The 21,928-nt window shown below is 55.2% G+C and overlaps 1 protein-coding gene across 13 annotated transcripts; it reads right to left on the bottom strand.

Moving 5' to 3' along the window:
* Positions 1-2,856: 2,856 nt before the first annotated feature.
* On the bottom strand, positions 2,857-21,627 carry TAL1 (TAL bHLH transcription factor 1, erythroid differentiation factor). 13 transcript variants are annotated; one of them, XR_014238330.1, is made up of 6 exons: positions 21,488-21,627; positions 21,043-21,205; positions 17,169-17,606; positions 15,377-15,471; positions 8,319-11,679; positions 2,857-8,184 (listed from the first exon to the last, which is right to left on the bottom strand). XR_014238330.1 is itself a non-coding variant. In XM_082371497.1 (5 exons), the coding sequence occupies exons 3-5, from the start codon at positions 17,603-17,605 to the stop codon at positions 11,225-11,227; spliced, it is 987 nt and encodes a 328-aa protein (XP_082227623.1). In that variant the 5' UTR covers position 17,606; positions 21,043-21,205; positions 21,488-21,627; the 3' UTR covers positions 2,858-11,224. The 13 variants fall into 13 exon arrangements, 4 of the variants coding, with proteins under 4 accessions (XP_082227623.1, XP_082227625.1, XP_082227624.1 ...); XR_014238331.1 differs by having other exon boundaries at positions 2,857-8,445; positions 8,535-11,679; XR_014238332.1 differs by having other exon boundaries at positions 2,857-8,636; positions 9,759-11,679.
* Positions 21,628-21,928: the final 301 nt, after the last annotated feature.

The raw sequence follows: 21,928 nt of genomic DNA, 5'->3' as shown, positions 1-21,928 counted from the left end.
GCAAGCACCTGGGTCCTGCCCTCCAGCTCAGTCCATGGTGACAGAGAGGCATGTCCCATCAGTGATGCTGCCACTTCTGGAAGGAATGCTTACTGGGGGCCAGGCACTGTACCAGGCGCCTCAGATCCATTGCTCATCCAATCCTCACAACAGTATGAGGTGAGTGCTATATCCCTATTTTACTGACAAGAACACTGAGGTTCAGAGAAGTTAAACTCGTTAAGTAAATGGATCCAGAACTTGAATCCACATCTATTTGATTCTAAAGCTCTTAAGTATACATTACAATGCCTCCTCACATAAACAAAACAAAACCAAACAATACTAAAAAGCAATGACTTCTGTGAAGGAGGTATACAATTAGAACCCCACAGAAGGAGCCATTAAACACCCCTGGGGAAAGGAAGAATCAGGGAAGACTTCCAAGAAGAGGTGACATTTGAGTTGGGCTTTGAAAGATGAATAGGAATTTACCAGAATGACGTAGCACGCAACCAGACAGAATGGATGTTCAGTAGATATTAATTTAATCAACTAACAGAGATTTTAACTGAATTTACAGATGAAATAACATGATGTCTGGGATTTGCTTCATAATAATCCTTTTCAAGGACAGGGAGTGTGGGGAGGGATGAAGGTATAAATGAGACAAGATTACCCATGTGGGGGCTTCCCTGGTGGCGCAGTGGTTGAGAATCTGCCTGCTAATGCAGGGGACACGGGTTCGAGCCCTGGTCTGGGAAGATCCCACATGCCACGGAGCAACTAGGCCTGTGAGCCACAACTACTGAGCCTGCGCGTCTGGAGCCTGTGCTCCTCAACAAGAGAGGCCACGATAGTGAGAGGCCCGTGCACCGCGATGAAGAGTGGCCCCCACTTGCCGCAACTAGAGAAAGCCCTCGCACAGAAACGAAGACCCAACACAGCCAAAAATAAATAAATAAATAATAAATAAATTAACTAAAAAAAAAAAAAAGATTACCCATGTGGACAACCGTTGAAGTTGGTGATGGATTCCTGTCATTCATTATATGATCCTCTCTATTTTCATGTATATTTGAAAATGCCCACAATAAAATGACGGTAATGATCCATTTGTGCCCACTCACCCCAAGGATCTTATGAAATAACTCAGTAAACATTTACTGAGCACCTGTGTACCCCACACACACACGGGGCCTGACGGAGGCACCAGTGACACACTGTCCCAGCAATGACCGGCTCACAGACAAATAGGGAGATGAGGCCAGGATTCAAACATGGGCAGATGGCAGGCAGCACCCAGATATGGTTCAAGGGGCTCTGTGAGTTCAGAAATAGGAGAGACCCCAGTCCGGGGCGGGCCGGGCGGTGGACCAGCAGATGCAGCCTCAGATAAAGTTTAACACACAGAAGTGTTACTGGTGGTGGGAGTCTACAGGGAGGGCATCTCGGGTTTATACAAAGGCTTAGGGGAGGGAAAGTAAGGATGGATGTGGAACACTTGGGGAGCTCAACAGGCCCTTAAGAGAGGTTGGAGGAGAGAGAATGGGGCCACATTTTTCGCTCGGATCTTAAACTAGCCTATTTTTTAGGATACTCCCTGGAAAACATGGGGGTGGGGGCGGGTGGGCACAGGACCATACTTGCTCCCTCTTCCCTCCCTGAAACTCTGTCCACACCCCCAGAGCACGGGGAGCCATCAAAGTGAGTGACGGCAGGCTAATCACGGCCACTTGGGTGTGAGGAGGGTCCCTTGTCTCTCTCTGAGGACCCCAGCATGGACAAGTGCAAGACAAAAGCAGTGCCTCCCCCTCCTCGCCTGCCACCGCCTTCATTAGCATCAGACAGAAAGCCTGCCAGCCAGGCTCCCCGCTCAGCCGCAGCCGGGCAACTGGACCGGCAGCCCAGCTTTGGCCGAGCCCCAACCGAGCAGATGTGAACCCTGAAGGGGCCTGTGGCCAACCCTGGCCCCCCTCCTCAAAAAATAACCAAGCCAGGCAATCCCCACCCGGCTCTGCCTACCCCATAAGCCTCTCCTTGCATTGCCCCACGGAACCTGCTGCGGCCGCCAAAAAGCCAAAGGGAGTCCAGTAAGCGTATGATCCCTGAATGACAACTCCTAGGGCGATAGAACCTGAGGATCGTAGAGACATCAACTGCTACCTGTCATTAGACTCACGGAGTCGAATCTTAGCTCAGTTCAGGACCATCACATCATGTCGCCCCTTGTTTGGACCGCTGCTCTAGAATGCGTCATTGCTCAACAACAGAATTGCAGCCTCAGGACCTAGAGTCTTGAGCATGGAAGGCAGGTAGCAGGCATCATAGCTGTGAGGTCCCAGGAGGTCCTGGGAGAGATTGCCTGGGGGCTTGGGGCTGGGAGTGCCAGTGTCTGTCTGGATCCCACCTATTCAGGGGCAGTGGGGAGGGGGCGTGAGAGTGATGAGGAAGCCTGATAGCCCATTGAAGGCGGCAGCTCGCGGGGGACTGATGGAGAAGGGGCGGAGCGCCGAGAGAAGGAACTGGGGGCTGCCGGTGTGGGAACGGCCAGAGGGCAGAAGGCCTGGCCCCCGCCCCCCTCCCCCCGCCGAGATCCCGCAGAGCCTGGGACCCGGGAGCACCATAGGTCCCAGGCTGCTGGGGGTGAGCTGGGGAGGGCTGAGGACCCTGGGCTCCCGGGTCTCAGCTGGCTGGGCTGTCACCAGGAATGGGGTGGGAAAGGGTTTTCTACCCTGGTCCCGTAGCTCCACTGGGTCTCAGAAACGCAAGGGTCTTGCAGGGGGCAGGGGGTGGTGGCAGTTATGGGATAAGAAGGGGGTGGGGGCCAATTGGGGGAGGGGGTGTTATCTTCAGATCACCATCTGCAGAACTGAGACTGAGTCAGGAGAGATTGTGTCTCCCCCGTAACAGGGACTCACAAAATAACATATAATAAAACCTCCCCCCACCAATGTATGGGGGGGGCAGCCCTCCTCTGATTGCTCCTCTGAGTAGTCTTACACTAACAGCCAGGGACTGGGGGGTGCCCCTCTCAGTAATCCCGGCAGTATTCAGGGGCTCATCTGCATTGGGGTGAGGGAACGGGTTCCCCAAACAGCCCGGGTCAGAATCCCAGCTGGGCTTCTCTCTCAGCCACTCGACCTTGGCCAAATCGCTTAACCTCTCTGACCTCGGAATTTCCTCATCTGGGAAAGGGGGGGGGTTGTCCTCTCACACCGGGTTCTTGGGAGGAGTCAGTGAGATGGCAGAGCTGAAAGCACAGCCCTTCGGTATAAACTGCAGACACTGAGCACAGGTGAGGCTAACCTTGGCGACCAACATCTTCTTCCCAAGCTCCCCAGGTCTGGGGCCAGGGGACCCTTGGCCTCGCTCTACCAAAACCGGCTCTTCCCTGAGGAGATGGCAATTTAACAGGTCTACATTAAGGTTAATTCAAATTAAACATAATTAAATATTCAGTTATGCAGTTGCACTAGCCACATTTCAAGTGCCAGAGAGCTGCACGCTCTGATCGAGCGGCTTCCGTACTGGACAGGGCAGATAGAACATGCCCACCACCACGGAGTTCTGCTGGACCGCACTGGCCTAAGGGGGTGAGACAGCTCCAGGTTGGGGGTCAGGACAGCTGGGTTCTAGCTCCAGCTTAGCTCCTAGTTCATGCTGAGTTTAGACATTCCCTTTGCCTCTCGGAGCCTCAGTTTCCCCATATGGCAGCCTATCCCACACTCTGTGCAAGGCAGAGCAGAGTCAGTGCTTGATGAGGACCTCTTGGTTGATCCTATTGCCCCGCTGCCTTGGATCAGGCCCACGTGGAAATAGGCGGTGGGTGAAGCCCTGCTCATGTGGATGCTGAGGGAACCACCTGCCCACCCACAGGCTCTGGAGACTCCAGAAAACACCCTGGAGTCCCGAGCTTGTCAGGTCAGTCTCCCTGAGTCTCAGCGTCTCAGACAGTTGTCTCCAGGCCAGCAAAGCCAGAGCCAGGAGGCAGGCCACGCAGAGGGCCAGTGTGTATCTCTCCGTGGGCTTACACAGGCCTGAGTCAAGCCTGAAGACCCCAAACTCATCCCTCCCAATGCAGAGAGAGGCCCAGGCAGGCAGGGCCTTGGACAGGAGGCGGCCTCAGGGGCTGGTCCAAAGGGGAGGGGAGGGGAGGCACGGAGAGCCGAGAGTCAGAACCTCGCTATCAGCACTGCCCGTCCTCCCCACTTCCTCTCTTCGAACGGATCACATCCTGTTATTGTGTGGACAGAGAAGGCCAGGGGCTGGGGAGGGAGGCAGGGCTCGGACCAAGCGAATGGGGAGAGAAAGGAGGAGCCAGAGGGAATATCCTGGTGGGCATGGGTAGCTCCAGCAGCCCAGCCCTGCCCCAGGTGGCCTGGACAAGAGCGGGGCCTCCAGGACGGAGGACCAGCATCCCTGGAGCAGCTTGCAACTGCCATTGAGAGAAGATGCTGGGGCTCGGGACAGGCTGTGCAAACCTGCAAAGGCACCTAGAAGGATGGAAATGACACCGTCTCTAGGAAGCCTTCCCCAGCCTCCTCCCAGGCTCCTTCAATTCAGCAAACATTTACTCTGGGCCTCCACTGCCAGAGCCAGGTCTCCCACACCCACTGGGCCTCTCTCTCTCCCAGCGCTTGCCTCCAGGGTTGTCATGCTCTGGATCTCTTCCCCTACATCCCACTTCCACCCAGCCTGCAAGCCCCCTGAGGACAGGGACAAGGAAGATCCCTTGCTGGCTCCCCAGCATTGCCCAGCATGGGGCAGGTCCAGAGGAATTCCTGCTGCTGTGAATGATTAATGTTCCCACCTCCCCTCTGCCCTCTTTCTCTCTTCTGCCATTCCAAATACAGCCCTATCCCAAACCCATTTCCAGCGATAGTAATAGTTCTTTCTACAAAACACAAGCACTTACATATATTATTGAAGTCCCATGACAGTCCTGTAAGATACGTGTTAATAACTTCATTTAACAGATGAGGAAACTGAGACTAAGAGAGATTAAGTGATTTACCCTAAGTCACACAGCAGGCGCAAGAAGCGGCAGCCCTGGAACTTAACCCCAAAGGCCAGGCTCTTTCTGTGGCCCTGCTGCCTTTCCCGCTCAGTCCCATTCATGTCCTGGCCTCTCCCTCCCTGAGCTGACACCACATCAACTGTCCTCACTGCCCGCGAGCCTGTCCTCAAGCCGAGCGTGTAGCTATCGGCAAGCTCTCCAGGGCCCACACTGATTGCTCATGGTCCTGGGCAGATTGCTGGACAAACCGAGCTGCTATCTGCCCCCAGCCTGGCACAGGCCCACCTGCTCTAAGAGCACGAACTACCTATTGGCTATTTCTTCTTCCTCTCCTGAGGGGCCCTGAGCACTGGCTCTGGATCAGACCTGAATTCAAATCCTGTGTAAACTTGGTGAAGCCCATACCCTCTCTGGGCCTCATTTCCTCCTCTGGACGATAGAGAGGGTGCCTGGGTGATCCTGACTGACTCCTGTCCTTACAGTCATGATGGCTGCGCCTCTACTGCTGGACACTGTGCCCAGCACCATGGCCTGTCCCCAGCAGTCTGGCCACACAGCCAGAGGGGGAGAGCTGGTTGCTGGGGAACAGTTAGTTGTTTTGCAAGCTGGGGAAAGGGGAGTGGGCAGCGTGGGGAGGTAAGGCTGCTATGAGCGGACCAGATCATCAGCCTCCTGATCTTCATTATCCCCACCTCACCCCAACCCGGATCCAGTACGAGAACCAGGCTAGGGGGGCCCAACCCAAGAAAACACATACCCCACCTCCCTATCCACCAACCAAAGCAGCCCAAGGTCCTCTGCCAGCCCAAGGGGGCAGAGCTGTCCGTCTGCCCCTGACCAGCCCAGGACCATGGTTTTAGGCAGAGGGCATCTTTGCAGGATTGACCCAGCCCCCCACCCATCCATCCCTCTACCCTTTCATTCCACACTGGCCTCAACACCGAGCTGAGAGATTCCATGCAGGGGAAACTCTTCATTCAGCAAATGTTGAAAGGGCCCCATACCGGGTCTGACACAGGGCGCTGGAGGCGAGGAGACAAATCAGGCACGGCCTCACCTTCAAGGAGCTCGTGTTTTAGTGGGAAAGCAGATAAGTGGACAAGCAGACAGAGAGTGAAGGAAGGCCTGTGGGGACACAAAGGAGGCAGCTGACCCCAGTGAGTCAGGACAGTCTCCTGATGCTGAAGACAACTTAACTAGATGAAAGGAGGGTGGGAACAGAGGATGGATAGAAACCAAAAGTGCAAAAACTGGACAGTTAAAAAAAATTGTAGCAGGTGCAGAAAGGCTAGTGCAATAGGAGCAGAGAGAACGAAGGGTCGGGTGGTGAGAAATGAGGCCGGAGAGACCATTTGGGTGAGGCCCCGTGGCTGCCCTTCCCCCTCACAGGCACAGCCTGTCCTGGGGGGGCAGGAGGCCCGGCCCTGCCCTGCCTGCCACTGTCCATGGGATGTGTGGCCCTGGGAAGATCCCTCTCCTCTCTGGCCTCAGTCTCCCCATCTGGAGATGGGGCACCAGCCAGCCTGGGCAGTTGATAGCCTCGTAGTTTCTGCCTGGTGGCCACAGAGCTGACGGGCTCTTCCTGAGCTCTCTGGACATGGACTGCCTCGCTCTCTCCTGAGAAAGGTCCTTCTGGAAATGGGTGCTCCTTCCTTCTGATTCTGTGTCCATGACAGTCAGACTGTTGCCTCCACCCCTCCCCTGCTGCTGTTCTCACCAATGCCACCAGCGACTTCCACGTTGCCAAATCCAGTCAGCACTCTCAGACCTTTTCTTGCTTGCCCTCTCGGCTGCCTTGGGCTTGGCTAACCACTTCCCCAAACACCCTTTGGCCTTAGCCTCTGACACACCACACTCACACTCTCCCAGGAGTTCTCCTACTCCTCTGACTGCCCTGCCCTGTCTCTCATGTCCCTTCACCATGCTGCTCCCACCACCAGCGCCAAGACCTGCAGCCCACTCCCACTGGTCTCCCCATCCCATGACTGAGTTTCACCATCTCTCTGCCCAGGGACCTCCTTGCTCTGGGCTGGCGAGAGGCACACTTGGCGTCTTTCAAAAGCCGAGGAGCTTCCCTACAGGCCAGAGCAGTATCCCCATGCCCTGTTGTGCCTTTGCCCTCCTAGCAACGGTTGGAAGCACCTCCAGAACAGGGGCGGCCAAGATCAGAGCCTGGCAGGATGAGCAAGGCTCACCCCAAAAGAGCCAAAGTTATCTGTGGGCCCCTTGAGCTCCCCCCTTGGCACATCTTTTTCCCTTAATACTAACCACCTTCTAACCTACTATACAATCAACATATTCATATGGCTGTGTGTGTCTGTGGGTTACTGTCTCCCTCCTAGAATTTAAGTGACACAAAAACAGGGATCTTGGTTTTCTTCACTGCTAGATCCTAGTACCTAGAACAATACCTGGCCCAATAGGAGCTCAATAAATATTTGCTAAATGAACGAAAGAAAGAAGGATTGGTACTTCGTTGGAAGCGCCTACCTGACCTACTGAGGTTCCCGAAGATCCAACAGTCTGCATGCAGAGGCCTCACCGGCATCCAGAGTCCCTGCCTCTGAACGGTGGCTCTCTGCCTGAGCCTCCACTCACTGCTCCCAAAGCCTCAGCCTCTGTCGCTGAGCCCCACGTAAGACCCGCACCCCCAGTCCTCAAGAGCAGCCTCCATTGAGTCACTGGGGAGCCTGGGACCATCCTCTGGTGAGAACTTAATCTGTCCTGAACCTATAATAAAAGCCACTGCCCCAGCCACGGAGCTGAACCCAACACGCAAAGAAGACTCTCCGGCCTGAGGTCCCGTGCCCGAAGTGTGCGTGCACAGCACTAAGAAGAGGCACCCCCTCCGTGAGGCCTGGCAGAGGGAAAAGAATGGAAACCCTAAGGGGGGGAGCCTCAGGGTAGAAGGTGGGAGCCCACCCCGGGAGAACCCATTATCAGGGGAGACAGGTTCGTGCCACGCCTTTCCTTTAAAGTCCCAACTCTCAGTCCTAGGGGTGCAACATGCAAGCACAGAGTCTAGGCCCCTTTGTAAAATTTTTATTTAGAAATCTTCCCAATATATCCTTATATATATACACACATCATCACCACATGGGTTTTGTCGCTAAAGAGTCACACGCCCACAGTGTTGGCCTCTGGGCTGTACAAAGGTCAAGGTACCTGGAGCGGTTACTCCTCTTCTGCAGAAAAATGCAGAGACCAACGCAATGCATCACGTACAGTACAACATTGACGGAAAGTGCTGGGCCCGCCCGCAGGAACGATGCGCTATGTACATGGGCTGGGGGGCAAGCCTTCGGCGGGGGCCACGTACCATTGACATCACAAGTACGACACGACCACCCCCAAAGGCCGAGACAGGTGTCGGCTGACTACCGATGCTGTGCCCTTTGTTTTGCTTTCGGAAAAGGATAAAGGTTGTACCATCTTGTCGTTTGCCACTACAAATAAAAGAATACGAATTTGTCTTAAAAGACGTGATTCCCTCCAGTCATTAACAATCATCTTTGTCCTCCTCCTGTTTTTTTACCTTTACATTTTTTCCTTTTTGTACAGATATTATTCTTGGATGGAGAATGTTCATGGGTGAAGAGGAGGCAGAGGAAGGAGAAGACTATGGTGGGGGGAGGTGCTGGAAAGGAAAGTGAAAATTATGGATCTTTTCTAGTTCTTAACAAAGACACGAAGCTTTGCCCACCCCTACCCAGGCCTGTCTTGGGTAGCTGTTGTACTTTTTACATATTCTGCCTCTGTTCCCATCTCTTTTCTAGTCTCTCTCCTGTGCCTTGCTTTGGAATGAGACTGAAATGAGGTCAATCTGGAGAGATAAGGATAACCTAGATAACTCAGGCTCAAGTGGTTTAGAACCTAAATTACCCAAATGCTATGGAGACAGGTAGATTGGCCCACTGCCTAGGTCCCGGACTCAGGGTGGGAAACCCCACTGCAGGAATGATAGTGAGGGGGACAGAGTTCCGTACAGCCTCAAAATGCTTCTACTTTCATGATTCCATTCAGTCCACACCACCGCCCTAGGACACAGGCCAAGCCAGGGTATTTACGAGAAATTGACCTTCAGAGAGAGAACTTTTCCAGGTCACACTGCAAGTCTGAGAGAAGAGGAAGCCAGAAGCTGGAGTTCCTCATGGAATGTGTGATCCATCTCCTAAAACCCATCCACCTATGCTCACCGTGGCCACTTTTCACTCCCAGGTCAAATTAATCCACCGGAAGCAAACACAGCCTTAGGACCTAGAATAGGTGCTCCATCTTTAGACAGATGGGATTTTTCACAGGAGCTTCCAAGTATCAGAAAGGAATGAATCCTAATGTTCATCAAAATATGACTGGGGGGGGGGGGGGCAGCGCTGAAATGGGACAGAGAGAGTGCTACAAGGGTTAACCATGTTGCTCCCACCCCCACAAACTGGACCTCTCACAACTTAAAAGGAAGGGGAGGAGAGCAGGGATCATTCCCCATGGGCATGTGGCTGTCCCCAAGGTCCTGCCATGGTGAGGGCGAGCCCCCAGGCTGGAGCCCATAAGGTGTGAGGGTCTTTCCCGACAGCGGCAGCGCTGGTTCTTCCACATTGCTATGGACAGGGCAAAGTCAGAGCATTGTTTTCCCTCTGACCTCAAAGGCAGAGCCTGGTCAGAGCCGGCTGGGGTGACGTGAGGGCACAATGACAGGTATGTAGGACTTGTGTGCAGTTTGTTCCAGGGGCTTGGGATGTGGGTCACAGGCAGGCCTCACCTTAAGAAAACCATGTTCCACCATCTGGATTGACACGGGAGGTCAATGAGGGAGCAGCAGTCCACTCTACAAAAGGATTCTCCACTTTACCAAGGGACTTGTGGCAGTATTTCTTTAAAAGGTGAAGATAAGGATTTGATTTACAAAAATGTCATGTACAACTTTTGGCGGGGAGCACTCCTACTGCGTCACGCCAGCCTCCCATACACACCCTTGAGGACCAAAATTTGTGCACTCAGGGATGCCGAAGGTTCTGCTAAGTGAATGTCAATGTGTTTGGGTCTCCGCCAGGGCCTGGTCTCTCACTGGGCTCCCCGGGCCCTAGAAGTGGGGCTAGATCCTGGGTCATATCAAGACCTAGAGATCCCACAAATACCTGAAGTCAAGCAAAATCCCACATGCCAGGAATTCATAGGACAGAGTTTGTTGTCGATTCAGTTTCAGGACACAGACCAGACCGTCAGCAAACAGACATCCTGCAGCAGGGAGGCCCCTCTGAGGAGCTAGAACGCGAGACGGGGCCGCACGTCTACTCTCAGCACCCACACACACCGATCAGCACACTGGCATCTGCTCCCTGCATGAACCGCGACGTGTCGCTGAGGACGCAAGGCAGGTAGCTCTGAGACACCACCACGATTTGAAGCCCACGTGCCCCAAATAGCTCTTGCTCAATTTCACTCTCATCATTTCTCCTTTGTCTGCCTTCGAACAAAGCTCACAGGGCACGCTCACAGCCGCAGACTCAGTCCCCACAGCCACAAGGATGAGGAAGGCAAGTCTCAGTGGGGAGAAAGCAGAGCTTCGATCCCCAGGGCAAGAAGTAAGGGCTTCTGGGTTTCTGACCCTCTGGCCCAGCTAGTCGAGAGCAGGCTGTCCACTGGCTGTCTTCTTCAACCAGGCCCTGAAGAAGGCACCTCGAGGCTTGTGACTCTCTGCAGCACTGGCAAGCTGGATGGACCAACAGGGGCCTGGGTGAAGATGGGGCTCGAGAAATGGGCAGCTATTGGGTACCTATATATTTGGACAGTGTGGCCACAAAAGCCACCCCAGCCAGCTTGGGAGGGGCTAAAGGCAAGGCAGAGGCTGCCGGACGCCTCAGGAGAGAGCTGACAACCCCAGGTCTCAGCCAAGACAGGCTCCCATGCGCCAGGCCAAAAGCAATGCCACTCCAGCCTCTTACTTGAGAAGTCTTAGGGATTTGGAAAAGGGGGAAGACCGTGCCATCTTCATAAAAAGTACCTACCACTTTGCTCCATTTTTCTGTTCTCCTACTGAGGCAGGAAACAGGAAAGCCAGCCCCAGAGGCAGCTGGGACTTCCCACAGTTCAGACATCAAGGAAAGCTCATCAAAAGTCCATGCCCTGCTTCAGAGCTGCCCAATCCTCACCCCACCTGCCCTAAAGCCCATGGTGCCCGTGGCCTGAGGGCACCCTCCTGGCTGGTCCTGGGTGGCCCCAGACCCATCACCGAGGGCCGGCTCCATCCGCGGCGGGCAGCATGGCAGGATGGAGGCTGCGGGCCGTGTGCTTGGGTGCCGGCTCTTCGGTGTAGCTGTCCGGGCTGGCTGCCCCGTCCAGGGAGCTGCCACAGCTGGAGTTCGGGGACAGCACGTCCTGCAGTAGGTCATCTGGAGGTGCAGCGCCCCCTCCGCCACCACCCCCTCCACCAGCCCCCACCGCAGGGTCCTTGCCAGGTTTGGCCCGCTGGCTGCCCTCCTCCTCCTGGTCATTGAGCAGCTTGGCCAGGAAGTTGATGTACTTCATGGCCAGGCGGAGGATCTCATTCTTGCTGAGCTTCTTGTCTGGGGGATGCGTGGGGATCAGCTTGCGGAGCTCAGCGAAGGCCCCGTTCACATTCTGCTGCCGCCATCGCTCCCGGCTGTTGGTGAAGATGCGCCGCACGACTTTGGTGTGGGGACCTGGAGGTAGGAGGACAAGGGTTAGGACAGTGGGTCGGGGATCCCCCAGGGCGTCTTCTCCTGTGGGGAAGCAGAGAAGCCATCCACCTGGAAATTTGGAAAACCCAGAATGCCCTCTTTCCTTTTACTCAGAAAACTCTTTACTTGTCCTTCAAAACCCTGTTTATCTGTTTCCTCCTCTCTGAGAACTTCCCTCAACCCCTCCAGACAGATCTAACCAACCACCACGGCCCTATAATCCTGTAATCTCCATCACTCTTGATCATCACTGTATGTTTCCATGTTTGCCCCCCTCTCTGAGCTGTGAGACATTTGAGGACAGGAACCATATATTATTCATTCATTCATTCATTCACTTGTGCTAAGAAGCCATATGGCACTAGTTAGAAAGATTAAACTCTGGAGCCAGACTTTCTGGGTTCAATTCCTGACTATTACTCCCTAGATAGTAACTCTGGGCAATTTACCTGAACTCTCTGTGCCTTAGCTTCATCACCTGTAAAATGGAGATAATACTAGTAACTCAAGTCATAAGATTGTCTTGTGGATCTAACAACTAATACAGTTAAAGTACTTAAGATAATACCTGGCTCTGATGAAACATTCAATAAATGTTAGCTATTATTATCCATTCATCAATTATTTACTGACAACCGGCACTGTGCTAGGCATTAAGGAATAAGGGTACACAGAGTCCCTGCCCTCGTGGAGCTTACATGTTAATGGGGATGACAGATAATGAACAATCAGCAAACAAATAAGAAACAAACAGGAAGCTGAATGTAAATGAAAGATGGAAAGGAGCTGCCATGTTTACCTGAGGTGGTTGGGGACAGCCTTTCGGAGGAGATGACATCTATAAGGGAAGAACTTAAGGCTAAAGAAGAGCCAGCCAGACACAGGAAGGGAAGTTGGAAGGGCATGTGCACATGCCCTGAGCTGGAAAATGGCTGAAGCCAGCCCGGCTAGATTAGTGTGGGTAAGATCAGAGTAGGCTGAGTCCAGATCCCATAGGGCCCTGCGGTAAGATGTGGGGATTTTATTCTAAGGGTGATGGAAGCACAGAGTAGGTAGGAGCTTAATAAATATTTGCTGACTAACTGATCATGCTGGCAGGTGCGGAATGGAGGAGAGAGCAGAGAGTGGTGGGGAAATGACCTACCCTGCGGGCTCTCTCCCCCAGGAGAGGAGTGGAGAGACAGCCACGCACAGGCATGGCCTGAGGCTCTAGGCAGGCGTCTGAGGGCTGCCTCCGTCTCCCCATGTCTACAGTGCACTGATCACAGACTAGAACAGTATTCACTAGCGCTCGTGTACTAAGACTTGCAGAGCAGGGGCAGAAACCAGCGTGCATGTATCGAGCACCTACAGTATACAAAGCACTGCACTAAATGTCCAAGCGTGACCTGGGATTCCCAAAGCCAGGAAAGGCAGAGGAGCGCCCCGCTAGCGCTCCCAGGCTCCTGGGCTGAGGCGGCCGCTTCCTTCCGCAACCCTGAGGCACAGAGCCAGCTCCTGGCAGTCCTCAGGAAGCTCTGAGCACTGAAGGAACTGCCAGTACTGGGATGGTTGCTTGCCCTCTTCTGATGACCCTGGAACCGGATCTCAGAACGTGGAAAGCTGGGTAGGAGAGAAGACATCACCTAAGACCCATTGCTCATTTCACAGCTAGGGAGACTGCGGCCAGGACGGAGGCAGACCTTGCCTCTGCAACCCAGCTCATCTGTGCCGACACTTCCCACTTGATCATCTCTGTCTTACAAATACACACACCAGTCTTACACACACATACACACACACCACGTTTCCCCCAGGGAGAATCACTCATCCTCTGCCCACAGTGCCTCAGAGCTATCTTTCCAAACCCCAGCAGGCCCCAGCCCAGCTGACTCTTTGCCAAAGGCCAGACCCAGGCTGGGAAAAACACAGCACACCTGCTGGGCAGTCCTACCCTGGGCGCCTCAGAGGAAATAACTTGCTGTTCTCCGGCCTCCAGGACAGACAGAGGGGAGTCCCTCAGCTGTGCCATCAGGAGGACCACTGCTCTGTGGCTGAAGCTGGCTGATCTTGAGGGAGCTCCTAGGTGGGGAGAGAGGCATTATGGCTGCTGTCACAGCTAGAGCTACACAGACTCCAGAAGCCGCGCCTACCCCAAGCCAGGCCCTAAAAGCACTTTACCCCACTGTGCTCCTTCAACAACCTGTGAGGAAGCTATTATTCTCCCTACGTTACAAATGAGAAAAACGAGGCCCAGAAAAGTTCAGCAACAGGAATGCACATCAAGTCCTGGCTTTAGACCTTGTGTTAGCTCCACTTTTATGGACTCCTTTCGGTTAAATCTCTGATTTCAAAATCCTGTGGACATATCCTGCACCCCTCCACCCTTCCCTTCACCTCCATTTCTGTCTATTCCTCTCTGGTCTTTTCCAGAGAACCACCCACCTCTCCACACCTTCCTCTTTCCTGAGTCTGTACCTCCCACCAGGTCCTCTGTCTCATGCTGGCAGGGCACAGAGTAGGTGCTTGGTAAATATTGGCATCATTTATGGGTAATCGCCTCTCTACACTCCTGCACTCCCCCCAAACCCTCACCCCTTGCCCCTTCCTCTGTGCCTGATTTCTGTTGTCTCTGACCTTTGTAGAAAATGCCTCTTCCCTGGGGAACTTCAGGGCTGGTCTTGCCTACTTCCTGTTTGGTACACCCACCTCCTGTCTCTAACCTAGCAGCACTGACACTCCAACACCCTTCCCTCCTGGCCCTACACCCCTGTGCCCCAGGCTGGCTGGGTCTTTTGAGATCTGTTCCTTGTCCAGATGCTAGCTTGCCTCCTCTCCAGAACACCACAGAGGGATCCCCTCCAGAAGCCCCAGCTCAATATACATCCCTCCCACCAGCAACTTGCAGAAATCCCAGTCTGGCTCCAAGGCCTCCGGTGTGCACCAGGAGCTCCAGGAAGTCCCTCAGCTCTGAAGAGCCTGCTCTCCTGGCCCCCTGGTGCTGGGCCCCATCTACTACATCTAGTCAACCTTGGGAAGAGGGAGGGGGTCCTCCAAATTTCCCACTCATCCAACTCCTTCCCCCAAGTTCGGGACCAAAGACTACTCAGGTAGTTCACATTAAAAGTGCTGAGGCCTTTGGGGTTGGGGGGGGAGGGAGGGAGCAGGGTAGAATCTATGATGTCAGGAAGGGAGCTCTGAGTCTGAGCTCAAAGTGTGGAAAAGGGGACAAGAGGGCCCCACTTTGCAGGGACCTGGGACAAGACCCTAAAAGGTGCAATTCCAGGCAGGGAGAAGACTTCAGACTCCAAAGAGGACTTGGGAGGAGATACAGAGAATCCCTGGAGGCTGGTGCTTAGAAACACTGTGTGTTTCTGCCCTCCCGGGGGATCCTTACCAACTGTAGGAATGGAGCTAGAGTGGGGACTACAATTGACGTGAGGTTTGGGCTAAGCGCCACAGCGTGTCCTCACTCCCATGCACTCTCTTCCCAGGACTATGAGTGTGGCAACCCCCAGCCCCACCCATGACCTCCCCTAGTCCCAGGTCAATAGGGCGAGGACTTCGACAGCTTCTCTTGGCTCCAAGAGAGCTGCCCATCTATGTGAGACACCTAGGGAGTAGTCCCCGATGATCCCTCCTTCAGGGTTCTAACAGCTTGAGGGAGTGAGTACACAAGTGGGGCGGGGGGTAGACTCACCATCAGTAATCTCCATCTCATAAGGGGAGGGTCTCCTCTTCACTCGGTTGTTGGTGGCAAACATAGGGAAGGCATCTGGCTCCCCAAAGAACCCACTGTGGGAGGGAGCAGGCAGATCACAAGATCACATGTGGGTGGAGGGGAGAGAGAGGCTCCACACAGATCCTCCCCACATGTTCTTGAGCCCCCGCCCCAAAAAACAAGGGCAGGGCTTCCCTGGTGGCGCAGTGGTTGCGAGTCTGCCTGCCGATACAGGAGACACGGGTTCGAGCCCTGGTCTGGGAGGATCCCACATGCCGCGGAGCGACTGGGCCCGTGAGCCACAACTGCTGAGCCTGCGCGTCTGGAGCCTGTGCTCCGCAACAAAGAGAGGCCGCGACAGTGAAAGGCCCGCGCACCGCGATGAAGAGTGGCCCCCGCTCGCCGCAACTGGAGAAGGCCCTCGCACAGAAACGAAGACCCAACACAGCCAAAAAATAAATAAATAAAAATAATAATAATAAATAAATTAAAAAAAAAAAAAGAAAAAAAATAGCAATTGTCCTTAAAAAAAAAAAAAAAAAAAAAACAAGGGCAACCCTGGTCCCTTCACATCGGAACTGGGGATAGAAGGAGCATGAAACACACACACACACACACACACACACACACACAACACCCACGGCCTCTCTCTGTGGTGAGACAAACAAGGGGAGGGTGGCCACACACCCCTACACACACACACTCAGACACACACAAACACACACACACAGAATTAATGGTGAACACAGGGAGCAAACAAAAGTGAACATACACCCCCCACATACAAGTGCACAATCCATAGACACCTCCGCTCCCAAACAGGTGCTCACACAGGCAGACACGGCCTTCACACCTGGGAGTGTGCAATTCCTGCACCACATAAGGGCACCCTGTCCCTTACCCCCAACTTCACCCCACCTTCACTCCAGCCCCATGGGGCCCATGGACAGACAACAGACAGGAAACCCTGACTCAGCCCCACTGACATGCCCCCCCATCACCCACTCGACTCTCCGTAGCTTCTTCCTCCAGTGTCCCACAGACTCACAGACTGCCCCCCACTGTCTCTCCCTGCCTCATCTTCCTGTCCCCACCCCAACCGTGCCTCCTGCTCTCCACCACCTCAGTGGCCCCAGCAGGGAAATGGATACCCTCACACCAAAGGGAGCACAGGTCCTGCCCAGAGATCGCAGCTAGGGGCAGAGGAGCTCCGGAGAGGAGGGAGGGATCCATTCCCCAGGCGGGCCCTGGCGGGGAGATTCAGAGGAGGGAGCCCTCTTGCAAGCACCCTCAGATGCACATCTCTTACCTGTCCACAGAGGGCTGCAGCTTCCAGAAGAATTTCACAGCGGAGCGCATTCAGACACACTCCTTCCTGGTACTCACACTCAGACTCCTCCTGTCCACCCCACCACCACCACCACCACCACCGGGCAGCGCCCCGCGCTTCTGCTCACAGCCAGCCGCGTGCCGGTACTCCCCCTCTTCGGCTTCCAAGCTCCCAGCACGCCGCGTTAACAAGGCACCTGCACATTGCCCCCCGCGTGCGCACACATACACACACACACTAGCAGAGGGCTCGTTCCTCACTTGCACGGGGTCTCCAGCCAGACTTTTCCGACCCCGGGTGTAAAACGTCCCCCTCTCCCCTTCTCTCCGAGCGCTCAGCCGCACTGCACCGCCGGGAGGAGGGCAGCCGGCTCCCGACGTGCGGAAGGGGAGCCCCGGCGCCCATGCCTCCTGCCCACCCGCCCCTCCCGCCGGCCCTGACCTGCCGAGAGAAGCCAGCGGCTGGCTGAGGCTGTAGAGCAGCGCGCGGCCGGGGGCGGCGGGGGCCGCCAGCGCGGGCGGGCTCAACTGCACCATGCGGCCGTCACCGGGCAGCTCTGCGGGGGCCGAGGCGGGCGCGGGCCCAGGAGGTCTGCACAGCTCGGTGGTGGGTACCCGATGGCGCGCTTCGGCAGCCGCCGCGTCGCGGCCCTTTAAGTCTCGCGCGGCGCCGCCCCCACCGGCGGGGCCGCCCCCCGGGCCGCCGCCGCGCGCGCCCAGCTCGATGACCGGGGGCTCCGCCGGGGCCGCGCGGCTCGTCTCCTTGGCGACGCCGTTCAGCAGGACCAGGTGCGGGGGGGCCATGCGGGCCTCGGCCGCGTCCCGTCCCTCTAGCGCGGGGTCACTGCGTGCCGCCTCGCTCGGCGGCCGCTCCGTCATCCTGCGGGCAGACAGACAAGCGGACACTCGCTCTGACCACCGCCCCCAGCCCATCCACGTGGGGTGGGATCGGAGCGGGGGGTGGGGGAGGGGGTGAAAGGCAGAGAGAAACTCACGCACCGAAACGTGAGAAGAAGCGGACAAACTTAGCGCCACGTGGACACACACCCGCCCGCAGTGCTGGGGCGGGAGGGAAAGGGGGCCTCTGGTTTGGGAGAAGGGAGGAGGGTGCCCGGGAGACAGAGACTGAGGGCCAAAAGGACAGAGGTGGAGAAGGACCACAAAGACATTGGATGAAAAGGAATACAGCCAGCGAAAGAAAAACAGAGGGGGGAAAAGGAGGAAGGAAATGTAGAAAGAGGCGAGAAAGAAATATCACCCCGTGCCCCTTCTCAGGCCGCAAGGGAAGAGGAGGGAACAAATCCCCGACCGTGTTCTTCCCGCCCCCCTTTTGGTTTTGGCGGGGAACCTGTCGCGCGGAGGTGGGGTGCTTTTCGAACCTCCCTTGCCTTTCGGCAATACCTGCCCCCAGCCTACCGCCACACACATACACCCAGAAACCTGGTGCGGGGGTGGGGGTGCAAGAGGGATCAGAGCTGGCAGAGAATTATCCGGAGGAGCCAGCTCTCCCTTTCAACACATATTCACCCCTGCGGGGGCGTCCGCCTACACTCAGCGAATCCACCTGTATTCTGTGTAGCCGCCGGAAACCCCAGTGGCCCTTTACTTTTACTCCTCCCGGGACTGGAGATGGGACATAAGGAAGGGAAGAAGATGATCCAGGCCATACCTTCTCGCACACTATACCCTCTTCTGCTCAGCTGGACTCAAAAGTGAGGTGGGGTCTAGAAGGGAAGCCTGCCTGAGGCAGTGTGAAGCCCCGACGTTCAAAGGGTGCTCCTGAGGCCACTGGGGTCTGGGCTCCCATCCAGGAGTGTGGGGCGAAGGGGTGTCATGATGGCTGCTGAACTCCTCCAGCACTCCCCCATCCCCCTCTCCTACCTCGGTGTTGTCCTCTGGGAAATGGGAGGAGTACCTCATATATGCATTTAAAAGCACTGTGCAAATGCTCAAGTAAACATTATTATGGACTGGGAGACTGGGCCCGCAAGGAGACTACCTTGCCCAAGGTCACACTCGCCTGTTTGCCACAGAGCAGGACTAGCACTCCAGTCTCGCTCTGTCTTTGTTATCCTCCCATATACACCCTCTCATATATCCTGCCCCCCCCCCCCACCAGCCAAGGACAGTCCTCTCCTCCTCAACCATACTCCTGGGTGACCGCAGGCCGAGGCTCCACTCCCCACTACCGCTCCCTCCAGTTCTTCCATAACCCGCCACACACACACCCCCCACCCCCGCAAGAATGAAAACAGAAAAACTATGAGACTCTGGGTCCAGAGTGTGGAAATGCTTGTGAGTTTTAATACAACAATAAAAATATAACCAACTCAACAGGCTTCATAAGATGTTCAAAATAAGGCTTCTGCTGTCGGAATTATATAATTGGGGTATTTTGTAGCAGAAAACAAATACACAAAAATCCAACTCAGCACCAAGCAGAGTCCATCTGATCATTCCTGGCAGCCATTCTGCCACTGCACCACTCTGGGCTGGAGTCGGCCTGGGAACCATCCTCCCACCCCAGAAGAGAGACCAGACCTTCTGAAACCTCCTCAGTAGCTCAGCTCAATTGCCACCGGACACACAGCTGATGGAGAATCACCATTCAGATTAAGCTACTGCCCTAGCTCTGCCAGCCCCATGGGCAGCGCCCCAAAACGACAAAATTCCCCCAGACCTGGTGTACCCTGGCTGCAAAGGCAGTAGGTCCGCAACACTTCACTGGAAACGAGTTTATGATCATGGTGGAAACAATAGGTCTGTATCCACAGAATGGGACCGACCGTCAAGACACTGCAGCCACTAGAAATGCACCGGAGGTATACCATTGGAGACTTCCTGGCTCCCCTGCGACAGTGAAATGCATTAGAAATATACTGTCCTCTGGCAAAACATACAAGCCCCAGGGAGCTGGCTCCCTACCTTACTGTCCCCAGGCACCGTTGTGCGCCCAGTGACATGTGCTTAAGTCCCAGCTTCTAACCGAGTGACAAACGGTTCACTCAGCAATTGCCAGAATGAGCTCAAGCTCTCCATATGACACATTTGTACCTTCTGATTAATTCCGAGACTCTGAGTAGGAGCAGATCCCAGAGGGGCAAGGGGAGCACGTATTTCAGATGAGTTGACTCTGGCCCCAAATGCCCTCTCCAGACGCCTATAAATATCTATATCTCTGAGCCCCCCCAAAAACCTATGATTGGTCCCCAGGGGTCTGTGGTCAGCCTCTCCCCGCCCCTCCCAGGACCTCAGGAAAACCCTGCCAGTTCGTCTGCAACCAGGATCACCCAGGCCAGAGGTCCAGGCTCTCGAGGAAGCTGCCAGAGAACTCACAAGCACTTTCGGTGGTCGGTGACTAAACCCCATCACTTGGCTTTGGTTAAGATTATTAAAAGGAAAGCCTGAGTGACGTTTATTTGTTTTTATTAGGGAAAATGAAGAAGGAGGTGAGAAGATTTCAGATTTCGAACCGAACAGCACTAGACTATTGGACCATTACAACTCCTCTTTGTGCAACCAAGACCCAGCTCGAAGCCCCCTACACCGGCTCATCTCCTGTTGCCAGACAGCCAGCCCGATCACTTCCATGTGTGTCTGAACAAGACAGGGGAACCCGAGAGCTCCTGGGGGGGCAGGCACCTGGTCTCCCGCAGCTCCCACTTCCCAGCAAGGAAAATTTCTTATGTGAAAACAGCCTCCGCCATGCCCCGGCTAGAGCCACCGCCTTAAACACAGCCTCTGGTCCCTGATACTACATCCACACCCGCATGACCCCCTGGGGGAGCCCCAAGCCTGCACACAAACCAAAATCGCCCATGAACAGCACCACTTTCCCGCTGCTACTGGAGTGGAGGGGTGTTTGAACGCGGCCCCACCCTAGGCCTTAGGCCCCAGCCTGGGCCCACCCGAGTTGGGACTGCGTTAGCCAGGATGGCTGCGGCCTTCTTCCTGCCAGAGCCCCGGGCGCACACAGCTTGCGCTATCCGGATATAGCCGTCCCAGAGTTATGAGCCTTGTGAAACGTCCACAGAACCAGGACAGAGGGGGACTTTGGGGTGGGGGTGGGGGGACTAAGTCCAACTAGCTGTTTTCACCCAGGGTCAGGAAAGGGCCCTGCTGGAAGCCACAGTGGCACAGAGGCCACAGTCAATGGCAGAGTCAGATCCCGGATTCCCAGCTCTGGGTTCTTCCTCCCCTACTCCTCCCCAATCTGAAACTGGACTGTCCTCTGTCCCAAGCTTTCCCCACCTCAGGCCAGATCCCAAGGCCTTCCTGGTGACTGTTTCCACCAGTACTATTCCCCAAAAACTCACCTGGGGCATATTTAGAGAGAGCGGCCCCTCTGAATAGGATCTCCACTCCTCCTCCGGCAGGAGAGTGGCGGGAGCCGAGGTCCAGGTTGTGGAAAGGGGTCTTTGCTTTCCCCCTCTCTCACTGAGAGACCAGCAGTTAGGCCGCGGTGTGGTCCTGGGCGGTCTGCCGCGCCCAAAGCGAGTTTCCAGGAAAGATGGGGGTGGAGAGAAAGAGGGAGGGCGAGAGGGAGGGAGAGAGAGAAATGGGGGTCAATGGCTGGGAATTACCTCATGTCCTCGCCAACCCGCCCCGGGAATCGCCAGCAGCTTTCCGCCCCCAACCTGCAGGTGTTTGAAGCCTCCCCCGCACCCCCATAAAAAAGAACCCTACACCTGACCAATCAGGAATAACTATCTAGTCCAACAACAACAACCCCGCCGCAGACTGCCCGGAACGTTATCGGACCCTCCAACCGGGATGTCTGGTTCAGTGTGGCCGTTTGTTTTCTAAGCAGACTCGTCTACGCCGTTGGCTCGGGAACCGAAGTCAGGCCGGAGCTGTGGCCACAGCGCGGAGTCGTCCGCAGCCTGGCATGGGTGGGTAGCGGGGTGTGTGTCCGGAAAGGGGGATCCAATCTTCAGACCCTGGTCAGTGGGACAGAACCTCTGAGAACCCCATTCTCTTCATGACTCTCACCTGCCCACCTCCAACCCAAAGCGAAACCAGAACCCAATTCCAAAGGCTACTTTCCCGAAGGGATACAGTCTGAACGGCGCAGATCTGAGAGAAAGGGGTGGGTTGGGGGATATCTGATGTATCCCGGTCCCTTTTTTTCTTCCTATAGATTAAGGGGGGGAAAAAAAGAAGAGGGAGAGGAGGAAAAGAAAGAACAGAAAGAAAGAAAGG

This window comes from Balaenoptera borealis, assembly GCF_965194805.1.
Source record: "Balaenoptera borealis genome assembly, chromosome: 1".
Lineage (NCBI taxonomy): Eukaryota > Metazoa > Chordata > Mammalia > Artiodactyla > Balaenopteridae > Balaenoptera > Balaenoptera borealis.
Note: the sequence above shows the minus strand (reverse complement) of the source record. Positions and strands in the feature narration are given on the sequence as shown.

What these genes read in the sequence shown, in the direction of transcription:
- TAL1 (XM_082371497.1), bottom strand. Translation starts at nt 17,605, where the DNA reads ATGACGGAGCGGCCGCCGAGCGAGGCGGCACGCAGTGACCCCGCGCTA. An exon ending in CCGCTGGCTTCTCTCGGCAG is followed by an intron (nt 15,472 to 17,168) that starts GTCAGGGCCGGC and finishes TCCCTCCCACAG; the next exon opens with TGGGTTCTTTGGGGAGCCAG. An exon ending in TGAGATGGAGATTACTGATG is followed by an intron (nt 11,680 to 15,376) that starts GTGAGTCTACCC and finishes TCCTACCTCCAG; the next exon opens with GTCCCCACACCAAAGTCGTG.